At 54.4% G+C, this 14,443-nt stretch overlaps 1 protein-coding gene across 1 annotated transcript in view; it reads left to right on the plus strand.

The window, feature by feature from the left end:
• NOTCH3 (notch receptor 3) overlaps nucleotides 1-13,967 on the plus strand; it is a 33,218-nt gene extending 19,251 nt beyond the window's left edge. The window contains exons 25-33 of the mRNA XM_025457841.3: nucleotides 265-597; nucleotides 2,490-2,644; nucleotides 2,746-2,968; nucleotides 3,972-4,056; nucleotides 6,838-7,000; nucleotides 8,020-8,324; nucleotides 8,556-8,703; nucleotides 10,967-11,064; nucleotides 11,904-13,967. Of these exons, the coding sequence (XP_025313626.3) occupies nucleotides 265-597; nucleotides 2,490-2,644; nucleotides 2,746-2,968; nucleotides 3,972-4,056; nucleotides 6,838-7,000; nucleotides 8,020-8,324; nucleotides 8,556-8,703; nucleotides 10,967-11,064; nucleotides 11,904-12,956 (2,563 nt within the window). The 3' untranslated portion in view covers nucleotides 12,957-13,967. The remainder of the gene's footprint in view (nucleotides 1-264; nucleotides 598-2,489; nucleotides 2,645-2,745; nucleotides 2,969-3,971; nucleotides 4,057-6,837; nucleotides 7,001-8,019; nucleotides 8,325-8,555; nucleotides 8,704-10,966; nucleotides 11,065-11,903) is intronic.
• The last annotated feature ends 476 nt before the right edge of the window (nucleotides 13,968-14,443 follow it).

Below are 14,443 nucleotides of genomic sequence, written 5' to 3' on the forward strand. Positions count from 1 at the left end.
TGAGCCATCTCCTGGATGCCTACGGCAGCATCCAACACATAGCACGCATCTGTCTGTATTTATTTATTGATAGTTACTGAAGGAATGGCTGGATTTGCAGAAAGCCTGACACCTGTCAGACACATTCTAGCCCTCTGCTCTCACCGCCTGCCCCATTGTGTCCCTGAAGTCTGGGTGCTCTCGTGTGTGTGTGTGTGTGTGTGTGTGTGCGCGCGCGTGCAGGGGTATTAGATGAACCCTGAGCCTACTCCTCTCCTCCCCCAGCCCAGTGTACGAGAAGTACTGTGCAGACCACTTTGCGGATGGCCGCTGCGACCAGGGCTGCAATACCGAGGAGTGCGGCTGGGATGGACTGGACTGTGCGGGCGAGGTGCCGGCCCTGCTGGCCCGCGGTGTGCTGGTGGTCACCGTGCTGCTGCCGCCTGAGGAGCTGCTGCGGTCCAGCGCCGACTTCCTGCAGCGGCTCAGCAGCATCCTGCGCACGTCGCTGCGCTTCCGCCTGGATGAGCACGGCCAGGCCATGGTCTTCCCTTACCATCGGCCGGGTCCTGGCTCCGAGTCCCGGAACCGGCGGGAGCTGGCCCCGGAGGTGATTGGGTGAGTGCTCCACCCTGGAGGAGCCCCGACGGTCCTTGAGGCGCTGATCTGGGAGGCGAGGGGCACTGTCGCTCAGGTCTTGTGTGTCTCACTTCCCTTAACCTCTTGGAGAGCCTGCTTGGCGATGCGACCAGCACAGACCAGCACATCCCCAGCTCCAGTGCCTTTGACAGTTTGGGGCTGGGTCATTCTTTGCGGTGGGGGGTTGGCTTGTGCACTGTAGGATGCTCAGCAGCAGCATGCTTGGCCTGGCTACCTGCATACCCACTGTATGCAGGTAGCCTCCCCACCCACCACCCACCCCAAGATGTGACAACCCAAAATGCCTCCAAATATTGACAAAGATCCCTTGGTTAGCAGAGTGGTTAAGGGCATGTGTAATTTTTGTTTTCTGTTTTTTAAGATTTTACTTATTTATTTGAGAGAGAGAGTGCGAGAGAGCACAAGCAGGGGGAGCGGCAGAGAGAGAGGGAGAAGCAGACTCCCTGATGAGTAGGGATCTGATGGCGGGGCTTGATCCCAGGCTCATGACCTGAGCCAAAGGCAGTTGTTTAACCAGCTGAGCCACCCAGGTGCCCTTGTTTTTTGTTTTTTAAAAATGGAAAACAGAACTTTCCTGATGGTGGCCTGGGAGAGAGGCCAGAAGAGAGGCGTGGCCTCTGAGCAGGGAGGGGGCCCCTGACAGAGGAGGACTGGATTCCAGGGATGGAGGGGGGCTCTGACTGGATGCAGCTGGGACAGGGGACGTGGAGTCCGGTGGCTGCTGTGCCAGTCCCTGGGTGCGGTGATGGAGTCGCTTGGGTGGAGGGGTGGGTGGTGTCTCAATCGAGATAAGGACACAAGGTGATAAACAGGGGTTACTTTCAGGCTTGCAGAATCTGAGGGGTCTGGGGGTATCGTGGAGCCCCCACCCACTCCAGGAGACAGCCAGAGGCTGAAGACTCAGGAAAGACAAAAGGATATTGAAGCCATGGGAGGGACTCAAAGAAATGGGGATAGAAGGATCTGGGGACGCTGAGATCTCAGGATTGGTTGAGGGAGATCAGCTCAGAAAAGAGGAGATGGAGCAGCCAGAGAGATAGGAAGAGAACCGGGACATGTGATGCTAGAGATCTCAAGGCAAGAGGGAGTTTGCAGGGGTGCCTGGGTGGCTCAGGAGTGGAGTGCCTGCCTTCGGCTCTGGTTGTGATCCTGGGGTCCTGGGATCGAGTCCGGCATCGGGATCCCCAAAGGGAGCTTGCTTCTCCCTCTGCCTGTGTCTCTGCCTCCCTCGATGTGTTTCTCATGAATAAATAAATAAAATCTTAAAAAAAAAAAAGGGAGTTTGGAGAGCCAGAGATGGGGATTCAGCTATATGTGCCATGTGGAAGGGGCGCTCTGGGGAGAGAGGGAATGAGGGAAGCAGGATGGGGCGGGGAGCAGCTGAGGCAGGATGTAGGCTCAGTCTAGCCTCACTGTGATCCCTCAGGGAGCTCTAGAGTGCGAATAGCACCCCAGAGTCAGTCCCCACCTTGAGACAGGAGGGCCACCTTTGTACACCCTGTATCAGCCTAAGGGCTGTCACCTCCCAACTGAAGAGCTGAGGTCAGTTTTCTGGAGAAGAGGCAGTGTCAGCTGTTAGAAGCTAGAGACCTGGGGGGGCCAGGGGCATCCACTAGAGATGTTGGCATGAAGACAGTGGCCCCTGGATTCATGGCTGGGGGGCCCCTGGTGGCCACAGCAAGACTGGTTTTGGGGCATGATGGGTTTGGATGCCAGACTGAGGGTGCCAGGACCCTGACAACTTGGTGAGTGGAGATGGCTTTTCTGAGGCCCAGGGATGGGGCTCCGTGCCTGGCTCTCAGCAGGTGCGCCCCATTGAACCTGCCTGCCCTTCCCTCGTGTCCCTGAAGCTCCGTGGTGATGCTGGAGATTGACAACAGGCTGTGCCTGCAGTCGCCGGAGAATGACCACTGCTTCCCCGATGCCCAGAGCGCGGCCGACTACCTGGGAGCGCTGTCGGCGGTGGAGCGCCTTGACTTCCCGTACCCGCTGCGGGCTGTGCGCGGTGAGGCCTGGCCCGGTGGGTGACGAGGGTGGAGCGGGGGCTCCGCGTCGGAGGGGGCGCCCTGGCCTGTGGTTGAAGCCCCCCCGGCTTCCCGCCCGCAGGGGAGCCCCTGGAGCCGCCGGAGCCCAGCGTGCCGTTGCTTCCCCTGCTGGCTGCGAGCGCCGTCTTCCTGCTGGTCATCCTCGTCCTGGGGGTCATGGTGGCCCGGCGCAAGCGGGAGCACAGCACCCTCTGGTTCCCCGAGGGCTTCGCGCTCCACAAGGACGTGGCTGCTGGTCACAAGGGCCGGCGGGAGCCCGTGGGCCAGGATGCGCTGGGCATGAAGTAAGGACCCTGCGCTCCCCGTGCCTGACTTGGGGGGCCTCGGGAGCCCTTGAGCCCACTTTGACCAGACTCCGACCTCTCATCCCGAGCAGACCCTAACTTCACACTCCAGCCTGGCCCCCAGTGCTCATCCCTTTGACCACTGACTGACTCCATGATCCCCGGGGAGCACCCCGGACTCGTGACCCCCCTGACCCCATTTCCTGTTTCTCCGTTCCCCTGACTCAAATCCTACTCTCACCCCACCCTGCCCCTGCCCCGATCCTGGCCTCTCCGACTTCACCTTGATACATTTGTTCCCACATGACTGTTGGCCTCATGGTCTGCACCTCAACCCCTCACTGACCACCCCTGACCCTATCCTCTCTGACCCCCTGGCACCACCTCTGGCTCTAACTCACCCTGACCTTTGACCCAACTCTGACCTTCTTTCCACCCCAACTCAATGTTCATTCTCCATGATCCTCAATTCTGGCCCTGGCCCTGGGCCTTACCTCCAACTTCCTGACGTGTCCTGCAAGACTTCCAACCCCACCCTGACCTAACCCCTGAATTTACCCCTCTCCTGTGACCCCATGACTTCCCAACTCCTCAACACAACCTCCTTGATCCTGGCTGCATCTCTCACCATCCTCCTGACTCCTGATGTCATCTCCTAGAATCCCTGCTATATGCCTATGACCCTCATCTATCCCATAGCCCACTATGCTGACCACTGACCCCATTACTGTCCCTTCTGCAATTCTACCTTCAGACCCTGGCTGCCACCCATCATAACCTTTGACTATGCTCCCTCTGACCTTGACTTCATCCCCCACCCCCTTATTGGATCCTGTGGCTTAACCCTGTCCCCTGTGCCTACTGACCTAGGACCCCAGAACCCAACCCCACACCCAGACCTGGCCTCTGGGAGCTCTTCTCTGACCCCACCCCACATCCTCCTTCCAGGCTGCACAGCTTCATTGTCTCCCCTCCCCTGCCCTCCTTCCCACTGTCTTCACAGGAACATGGCCAAGAGCGAGAGTCTGATGGGGGATGTGGCCACAGACTGGATGGACACGGAATGCCCAGAGGCTAAGCGGCTAAAGGTTGTGCCCCTTTCTCTGACCTGTGCCCTCAGGGTCCTGGGTGGGAGCCCCGATGGTCAGTGGGAGAGTCAGGGGAAATCTGTTCTCCCTGGCTCTGGGGAATAGTCATGGCACCCACTCCATCCTGCCCCTCTCTAACGGGGCCCCTGCTCCTAGGCCAGGGGGAAGTCTTCCTGGAGGGGAGCCTGTGGCCCAGACAGTGACTCTGCTTTCTCTCTCCTGGGTCCCCCTCGGTTCTGTGTCCCTGGGCTGAAAGTGCTCCTAGCTGCTTTTATCTTTTATTTAAAAAGATTTTTTTTAAAGATTTATTTATGAGAGACACACATAGGCATTTATTTATTTATTTATTATATCTCATTTATTTATGAGAGGCAGAGACATAGGCAGAAGGAGAAGCAGGCTCCCCATAGGGAGCCTGATGTGGTGCTTGATCCTGGATCCCAGGATCACATCCTGAGCTGAAGGCAGACGCTCAACTGCTGAGCCACCCGGGCGTCTCAAGATTTATTTATTTATTCCTGAGAGGCACAGAGAGAGGCAGAGACACAGGCAGAGGGAGAAACAGGCTCCCCGTGGGGAGCCTGATGTGGGAGTCAATCCCAGGACTGGGGATCACGACCTGAGCCAAGGGCAGATGCTCAACCACTGAGCCATCCAGGTGCCCCAACTAGCTGTTTTTAAACCCCATGTCCTCTGCTGGGGCCCCACCACTGGGCTCTGTCTTCATCAGCTTGGACTGCCATTATGAAATACCACAGGCTGGGGGGATTTTAACAACAGCTACCTATTTTCTCACAGTTCTGTGGGCTGGAAGGCCAAGATTGACATGGTGGCAGGGTAGGTTCTTGGTGAGGGCACTCTCCCTGGCTTGCTGACAGCCACCTTGTCCATGTGTCCTCACAGGGCATTCCTCCGTGTGCCTGCAAGGGGAGAGCTCTGGTGTTTCTTCCTTTGCTTACAAGGATATCAGTCCAGTTGCATTAGGGCCTCACCCTTACGCCCTAGTTTCACCTTAATTACCTCCTTAAAAATCCTGTGTCCAAATATAGTCATGTTGGAGGGTTAGGGCTTCAATGTATGACTTGGGGGAGCACAGTTCTGTCCGTAACAGGTTCCTGCTAGCATTCCTTTATACTTGCTACATGTCTTGAACACACATGAGCATCTTATTTCATCTTTATGATGACCCTATAAAGCAGCTATTAATAACCACCTCAGTTCTCAGCTGCCTCTCCCTGCCTAGAGGCAGTTCTCAGCCTGCCTCTCCCCTTTATTTATTAGAGGGAGAGAGAAAGCGTGAGTGAGGGAGGAGCAGAGGATATATGTCCATATACCCACGCTGAACGTGGAGCCTGCCTGGGGCTCAATCTCACCACCTGGAGGTCATGACCTGAGCCGAAACCAAGAATCTGACACTTAACCCACTGAGCCACCCAGGTGCCTCCTGCCTGTGCCGCCCCCTCCCCCCACCGCCTAGATTTTAATGTTTTTGAAATGGAGACATCTATTACAATGGACACCTGAAGAAATCTGTTCACTTCAGGCTTTTCTTTTTCTTTTTCATCCCGAAGTGGGTATTAAGTAGATAGCGAAATATGTTTTTGATGGCATTTTAGCATTGCAGGATGACAGCATTATCCTGGTTTTGCTAATGAGGGGCTCCGAGCTCTAGTGTGATTTGCCAGCTGATGGACAGCTAACCAGGAGGGTCAGGGAGGCTGGGACAGCTGTCCATCACCTGGCTCTCCCCTTTCATGAAATTCTATTCTCTACCTGGGTCCTTAAACTCAGGTCTGGCTTGATCAGGCTGTGTTTGGTGCCTGAAGGCTCTTAAATGTCCTGGCAAGCTAGTTAAGGATACCCTGTCCTATTTTCACAACATCACTGTGCCTTTTGGACTGTGAGCCTGAAATTTATCAAGCTCCTGCCAGGGGCCCAGGTGCTATGTGAAGGTAAACTGATCCATTTGTGTTTGACTCTTCTGTCCTGATGCCTTGTGTTCACGTTCACGGTCCTGGATAGGAGTCCCACAAGGTACCCAGAGCATCTCCCTGCTTCTTTCTCTCCCTCTCACACATTCAAACCCTTGTCTCAGATTAAAATTGATCCACGAGGGACCCTCCTGCTCCCCCACCCCCACATTTCTTTTACCACTGATCTATAGTTTCCAAAATACAAGTTTTGCAATCCTTCTGTTAAATTTAATTCTTTTTTTTTTTTTAAGATTTTATTTATTCATGGGAGACACACACAGAGAGAGAGGCAGAGACACAGGCAGAGGGAGAAGCAGGCTCCATGCAGGGAACCAGACGTGGGACTCGATCCCAGGTCTCCAGGATCAGGCCCTGGGCTGAAGGTGGCGCTGAAGCGCTGAGCCACCGGGGCTGCCCCTGTTAAATTTAATTCTAAATGTTTTATTCTTCTTGATACTGTTGTCATGGGTTGTTTTTTTAAATTTCATTTTTGGTGTGTTATGTCTAGTGTGTAGACAGGTGTGTGCTGACAGGTGCTCTGCTCTGTGTCTCTTCCTTGATCACCCACTGTGGGTTCCTAGCCCTCCCCACTTCCAGCCCAGATTAAAATCCCAGTTCTTCCTTTTATGAATTCTCTGAGCTCCAGTATATCAATTTCCTGTTTTCACATGTATAAGAGAAGCAGGATATTCATGGTTTCTTGGAGGCTGTGAATGTATCTCCATGAGAGGAACCTGTGAGGGAGGCCAGACTGTCCCTCTGTCTTTCTCCTGGCCTTTTGTGAGAACCCTGGTTCTTGTGTCTCCAGGTAGAGGAGCCCAGCGTGGGGGCCGAGGATGCTGTGGATTGCCGCCAGTGGACTCAGCACCACCTGGTTGCTGCCGACATCCGTGTGGCACCAGCCATGGCATTGACACCCCCACAGGGCGACGTAGATGCTGATGGCATGGATGTCAATGTGCGCGGCCCAGGTCAGTGATGGTGCCTCCCCGCCAAGGATGTCCCTTCCCTGTCCTACTTGTGAAAGGTTGCATCTGGGTCTGTGTTCTAGGGAGGGTTGGGTGTGTCCATCTGTCCTGTGGGGCTGTGTGTCAATCAGGACTCTTGGTTGTAAGTGTTAATAGCCCAACTCAAACTAGTTGAAGTAAAACAAGGGATTTAGTGGCTCTTGTAACTGGAACGATCATGGATAGTTGGGTCTGGGACTCCCCGCCTCGTGGCTCCAGCTGAGGGAGGCTTTCTCCTGGGGTCCGATAGCACAGGCCTGCCCAGCCTTATAAAACCTTTATTACCGGCTGCACCAGCCGAAGTCTCAGGATGAGTTCTGATTGAATGGACTAGAATCACATGCCCATCCCTCAACTAATCAGTGTGACCTGGGGGCTGGAATATGCAGATTGACTGTAGGCCAGGGCTCGGTCTATGGCCTCTCCTCCAGCCAGGGACTGGGTTTCACTCTCCCCCGGCTTGAGGCTTGAGGATGGGAAACGGGGTGCATGTGGCTTCCTAAGGAAACAAGGGCAAATGCTCACCCGAGGGTAGTGGATCACATTATTTGGATCCTCCTGGATCCGTCTTTGTCACATTTCAGGATATTCCTCCCCCAGCTCACTTCGTTTTTGTTCCAAATGGCCTGCACCTGTGATTCTCGTTTGACATTCCTCAGGGTCCCTGGGTCTGGGATCTTATCTCCCAGAGGTGGCTCTTAACCAGTGTGAAAGGCACAGCTCAGCCTCCAGAGTCCCCCTTCAGAATCAGCCTGGGAATTTGCCTGAACTTGAACCCTTGCTCCTTCCTCCCTTGTCCTGTATTTCCTGTTGCCTTAGGAGCTCTTCTGTGACAAATCACCTGCCCATGAACCCTCATTCTGGGCTGGCTTCTGGGCTACCTAACCAGATGTGTGTGTGTGTGTGTGTGTGTGTGTGTGTGTGTATTCCCTGGACAGGCCCCTCCCCATGCCCCCTTGTGACATGCTCCTGGTTCCCTGCAGATGGCTTCACCCCACTGATGCTGGCCTCCTTTTGTGGGGGGGCCCTGGAACCAATGCCCACTGAGGAGGACGAGGCGGAGGACACGTCAGCCAGCATCATCTCAGACCTGATCTGCCAGGGAGCCCAGCTCGGGGCACGGACGGACCGCACAGGCGAGACGGCCCTGCACCTGGCTGCCCGTTACGCCCGGGCCGATGCAGCCAAGCGGCTGCTGGATGCTGGGGCAGACACCAATGCCCAGGACCACTCAGGGCGCACTCCTTTGCACACTGCTGTCACCGCGGATGCCCAGGGTGTGTTCCAGGTGAGATGGATCTGCCTCTTTGGACTTTGGAGCTGGCACAGGCATCACACAGACCTAGGTTTGAGCCCTGGTCCTGCAAAATAGAGCTTTATTTTTCTCATTTGTTAAATGGGCTGGCAGGTAGCTGCTTCCTGAACTTCATGAAGTCTAGGGGATGTGGGGGGTTGGGGAACTCAGGGGATTTAGAGATGCTTCTGGTCCCTCTGTTTTTGCCATGACCCTCTCTTCTAGATTCTCATCCGGAACCGCTCCACAGACCTGGATGCCCGCATGGCAGATGGCTCAACGGCGTTAATCCTGGCAGCCCGCCTGGCAGTGGAGGGCATGGTGGAAGAGCTCATTGCCAGCCATGCTGATGTTAATGCTGTGGATGAGCTTGGTAAGCTGTGGGGAGTAGCAGTGGGTGGAGGCTGAGAGAGCGGGCCCCATCTATCTTGTATGGTATGTGAATTACGTGAATTATCTTGAGACCCAATCACTGAAACTCATGCACATGTAACGGGCACGGACTTCGACATGGACTTATACTCACATACTTCTTTAAAGTTTTATTTTATGGCATCCACTAGCCCATATGGACACCTCAGTGACTTAGAAAAGGGTGGCCCTCCCCAAGACGCTTCATTTCCATCTACTTTGTTAGAAGAACCTACTCTGCTGCCCTCTGCTGGACAGCTGGCATAATATGTTTGCAAATTGGCCAAATCCACATGTGATCTACCTCCCTCTGGAGGTGGCTTGCTTGCCCAGGTCCCGACCCGCGCAGATTCACAGCAACCTGCCCTCATCTCCAGAGGACCTCACGTAGCTGCAGGCACACTCAGATGCTCCATCTCATGAGGAAGGTGTTCTCAGTCTCTGTACCATGTACACTTGGGGATGGATGATTCTTCGTGTGGAGGGCTGTCCTTGCAATGTAGGATATTTAGTAGCATCCCTGACTCTGACTCACTAGACACCATCAGTGCCCCATTCCCTAGTTGTGACAACCCAAAATGTCTTTAGACACTGGCAAATGCCCCTGGGTGAGGGGATCACCCCAGTTGAGAACTGTGGCTCTGGTGACTGCTGTCCAATAGAAAGTTCCTTGATGATGGAAATATTCTTGGTCTGTGTTGCCCAATGTTGTGGCTGCTGGCCACACGTGGTGGCTTTTGAGCACTTGAAATGTGGCTAGGGGGAATGGAGAGCTAAATGTCTTGCTTGATTTTTGTTTTGCCTGCTTTTTTGTTAAAAAGCTTTATTTAGGGGGATCCCTGGGTGGCTCAGCGGTTTGGCGCCTGCCTTTGGCCCAGGGTGCGGTCCTGGAGTCCCGGGATCGAGTCCCACGTCGGGCTCCCAGCATGGAGCCTGCTTCTCCCTCCTTCTGTGTCTCTGCCTCTCTCTCTCTCTAGATCTATCTTGATAAATAAATAAATAAATCTTTAAAAAAAGTTTTGTTTAGGTATAATTCACATACTACGCAATTTAGCCATAAAAAAATAAAATCCAATGGTTTTTATTTTTTAAATTTATTAAAAAAAAAGATTTTATTTATTTATTCATGAAAGACACACAGAGAGAGAGAGAGAGGGGTAGAGACACAGGCAGAGGGAGAAGCAGGCTCCATGCCGGGAGCCCATGTGGGATTCGATCCCGGGACTCCAGGGTCACGCCCTAGGCTGGAGGCAGGCGCTAAACTACTGAGTCACTCAGGGATCCCTATATATAGTTTATAATTAGTTCTCCCATTTTGTAGGATTTCTTTTCACTTAGAAGTACAAACATTTTAATTTTGATGATGTCCAATTTATCTATTTCTGTTGTTATTGCTGCTTGTTTTTTGGTATCATATCTGAGAATCCTTTGCCTAATTCAAGGTCATGAAGTTTTACTCTTACGTTTTCCTCTTTGGAAATAGTTTGAGCTTTTACATTTAGGTCTCTGATTCATCTTGAGTTAATTTTTGTCTTCGGTGTGAAGTAGGGATCTAACTTCATTCTTTTGCATGTGGAGATCCAGTTGTCCCAGCACCATTTGTTGAGAAGGCTATGCTTTCCCCATTAACTGGTCTTGGCACCTATATTGTTTAGTTTATTTTATTTTTTTTTTTTTTTAATTTTATTTATTTATGATAGTCACACACACACACACACACAGAGAGAGAGAGAGAGAGAGAGAGAGAGAGAGAGAGACAGGCAGAGACATAGGCAGAGGGAGAAGCAGGCTCCATGCACCGGGAGCCCGACGTGGGATTCGATCCCGGGTCTCCAGGATCGCGCCCTGGGCCAAAGGCAGGCGCCAAACTGCTGCGCCACCCAGGGATCCCTATTGTTTAGTTTAAATTAATTTAAATCTAAAGAGCAATATGGGACTGGTGGCTACTGCACTGGACAAGCACAGGTCTAGCTACAATCAGTACCCTACATTGTACCCCCTGTGTATGGACAGTCACACACTGTAGGTCCCTTTGACAGAGAGAGGCATTCCACAGGTCTGCACCATACATGGACCCAAACACATGTTCAGAGGCTTGTGGCAGTTCACCCTCCCAACCCCCCATCCCCGTCCCAGGCCATATTCTAGATACTTCCTGTCCCCCTGCCATGGGACCTAGCAAATGAACGTGGTCCTAACCCTGGCCTCCCCGCTTTCCCACCCAGGGAAATCAGCCTTACACTGGGCTGCAGCTGTCAACAATGTGGAGGCCACCTTGGCCCTGCTCAAAAATGGAGCCAACAAAGACATGCAGGATAGCAAGGTAAGCCCCAGCCCTTGACCCACCGGACAGCCCTGGCACACCCCCTAAATGTGGCAAAGAGCAGGGTGGGGTAGGTTAGTGGGGGCATTCATCCTGCCTGCAGGCAGGTTTCAGGGGTAGGATTTGGACTGAATAGTCACCAACTGTGGATCAGAGGAGAAAGCGTGCGGTATGTGGTAGTTGCTTTGTGACTTCGGGCAAATTGCTTAACGTCTCTGAACCTCAGTGTCCTCATTTGTGAAATGGGAAAGCACCAGTACCCACCTCACTTTTGTCACCTGAGGATTCAGTGAGATCATGCATTTGAAAAATGCTTAGCAAATCTGTAGCAGAAGGTAACTGTTAGGATCTTTGTTTTAAAACCCTTGCAAGATGAAATTACTCTCTTCATTTTATAAATGGGAAGAGTGAGGCTCAGAGGAGCACAGGAGTGGATTCTCATCCTTATCTCATATTCTAGTATTTTATTCATTATGGATTTTTTGGCAATAATCACAATTTAAAAAGTAATGCATTAAAATATCATTTATTTTGGTGATTGGCTTTTGATGCCCCTTCCGTTTTGTGCCTAAGGCGAATGCCTCACTTTCCTTACTCTAGTCCTGTCTCTGGGGCATGGTGCTTAGTAGGTGCTGGATGAAAGTGCTTTAAAAGAAAGAACTTGCTCGGTTTCCCTCAGCAGAGCTGGGATTCCAACCAAGTCTGTTGGGCTGGAGGGTATGAATTCTTAGCTTTTAGGGTCCAGCAGAGGCTAGGGGCCTCTGAGACCCTGGCCAGGACTTGGTCCTGGCTCTTGGCATGCTGACACCTGGTGGGTTCTGTGCCCCCCTCCCCGTCAGGAGGAAACTCCACTGTTTCTGGCCGCCCGAGAGGGCAGCTACGAGGCTGCCAAGCTGCTTCTGGACCACTTTGCCAACCGTGAGATCACAGACCACCTGGACAGGCTGCCACGGGATGTGGCCCAGGAGCGGCTGCACCAGGACATCGTGCGCCTGCTGGACCAGCCCAGTGGGCCCCGTAGCCCTCACGGCCCGCATGGCCTGGGGCCCCTCCTCTGCCCACCTGGGGCCTTCCTCCCCGGCCTCAAGGTGGCACAGTCCGGAGGCAAGAAGAGCCGGAGGCCACCGGGGAAGGCGGGGCTGGGGCCGCAGGGCGCCCGGGGCCGGGGCAAGAAGCTGACCTTGGCCTGCCCGGGTCCCCTGGCCGAGAGCTCGGTCACGCTGTCCCCCGTGGACTCGCTGGACTCCCCGCGGCCCTTTGGGGGCCCCCCTGCGTCTCCCGGCGGCTTCTCCCTCGAGGGGCCCTACGCGGCGGCCACCGCCACAGCCGTGTCCCTGGCGCAGCTGGGCGGCGCGGCCCGGGGGGGTCTGGGGCGCCAGCCGCCGGGGGGCTGCGTGCTTAGCTTGGGTCTGCTGAACCCTGTGGCCGTTCCCCTCGACTGGGCCCGGCTGCCTCCGCCTGCCCCTCCGGGCCCCTCGTTCCTGCTGCCGCTGGCGCCGGGCCCCCAGCTGCTGAACCCCGGGACCCCCGTGTCCCCCCAGGAGCGGCCCCCGCCATACCTGGCGGCCCCGGGGCACGGCGAGGAGTACCCGGCGGCCGGCGCCCACGGCAGCCCCCCCAAGGCCCGCTTCCTGAGGGTCCCGAGCGAGCACCCTTACCTGACCCCGTCCCCCGAGTCCCCCGAGCACTGGGCCAGCCCCTCGCCCCCGTCCCTGTCGGACTGGTCGGACTCCACGCCCAGCCCAGCCACCACCACCGGGCCCGCGGCCGCAGCCGCAGGGGCGCTGGCGGCCCAGCCGCTCCCCCTGGCCGTCCCGGGCCCCCTAGCTCAGGCCCAGACCCAGCTGGGGCCCCAGCCCGAAGTCACCCCCAAGAGGCAGGTGTTGGCCTGAAAGCTCTTCAGTTCCTGGATTTTGGGGGGCTGAACAGACATCACATCCTGACTCTCTCCCCTTTTCTTGTTAGACCTTTCCATTCTCTTCTCCCTCCCCGCCCCCAAGCTGACTGAGATAGGTCACCAGCCTAGGCGTTCAGTTCTCCTTTATTTATAGGGGTGTGGGCTGACCCCACCCTCTGGGCCTTGTGATGAGCCTGGGACCTCCTCCTGCACCCCCACCCCCCTTCCCTATTCTTCCTTCCTTCCTGCCTTCTCTGGTCTCTCTCCTTACACTCTGACACGAGTGGATTATTATTATTTTTTTTTTACATTTTGTATAGAAACAAATTCATTTAAGCAAACTTATTATTATTATTATTTTTTACAAAATATATATATGGAGACACTCCCTGCCCCTGCAAACCCCCCAGTGCCCCCGTGGGGCTGAGTCTGTGGGCCCATTCGGCCAAGCTGGATTCTGTGTACCGAGTACACAGGCATGACCAGGATCCTGTGTACCGAGTACACAACCCTGGTGTGTACCAAGTAGGCACCCTTGGGCGCACCCTCCGGGGCAGGGGTTGGGTGAGACTTGGGAGCCTCTTTCCTATCCCACCTCCCTCACTTCACTGCATTCCAGATGGAACTTGTTCTATAGCTTTGCTGGGGAAAGGGCCCTTTTGGCCCAGAGAGCCCACCCCAGGTTCCCCCACCCTAGAGCCTGGGCTACTCCCTTTGGGGGAACTGGGTGGGGATGGCTGGTGAGAACACGAGGACCAGGGGAGATATGTGCGGTTCACTTTGTCTCCCTGTAAATATGGGACTGCAGGGAGAGAGGGAGCTGCCTGGGTGGCACCCCTCCTCCTGGTACTCCCCTGGCCCAGCCCCGGGGCAGAATAGAAGTTATTTTTAGGCTATTTTTGAAATGTGGCTTCTGGTCACAATCCCTGTGTAGCTAAATTCCCCAGCCTTGCATTGTACAGCCCCCACTCCCCTCACCACCTAATAAAGGATTAGTTAACACTCAGTGTCATTGGCCTGTGTCTAGGTAAGGTGGGGGGTGCTACTGGTGGGCTTTCCCTATATCTCCAGGGCCAATGTGTGAGCTCCCATCCTGGGGTGAACCCATTTAGCTTGCCAGCCCACTCCTGCCTCCTCTTTTGGCAGATGACTCCACTGATTGGCTCAAAGGTGGCCACCTGACTCAAGGTGAGCCATTCAGAGTCCCTTGCTCCAGAAGTTCTTTCAGAGATGCTAAGAAAGCTGTGGGTTGTTGGAACTTCTAAGGCCAAGGGCAGATGGAGAAGTATGGGTGGCCAGTATGGGGTGGTGGGTACTGATGTGTAAACAGCAGAAGAAAGGAGCTGATATGCAGGGAAAACCAGAGATGAGTGCTGAGATGGCTCCAGTGATTTGGAGGTGGAATCTCAGTTCCAGATGGAGTATCAATTCCAGTTAATTGAGCATGGATTCCATTGACGTCACCAGGTATTTATTTATTGC

Source organism: Canis lupus, chromosome 20 (assembly GCF_003254725.2).
Source record: "Canis lupus dingo isolate Sandy chromosome 20, ASM325472v2, whole genome shotgun sequence".
NCBI classification, from domain to species: domain Eukaryota; kingdom Metazoa; phylum Chordata; class Mammalia; order Carnivora; family Canidae; genus Canis; species Canis lupus.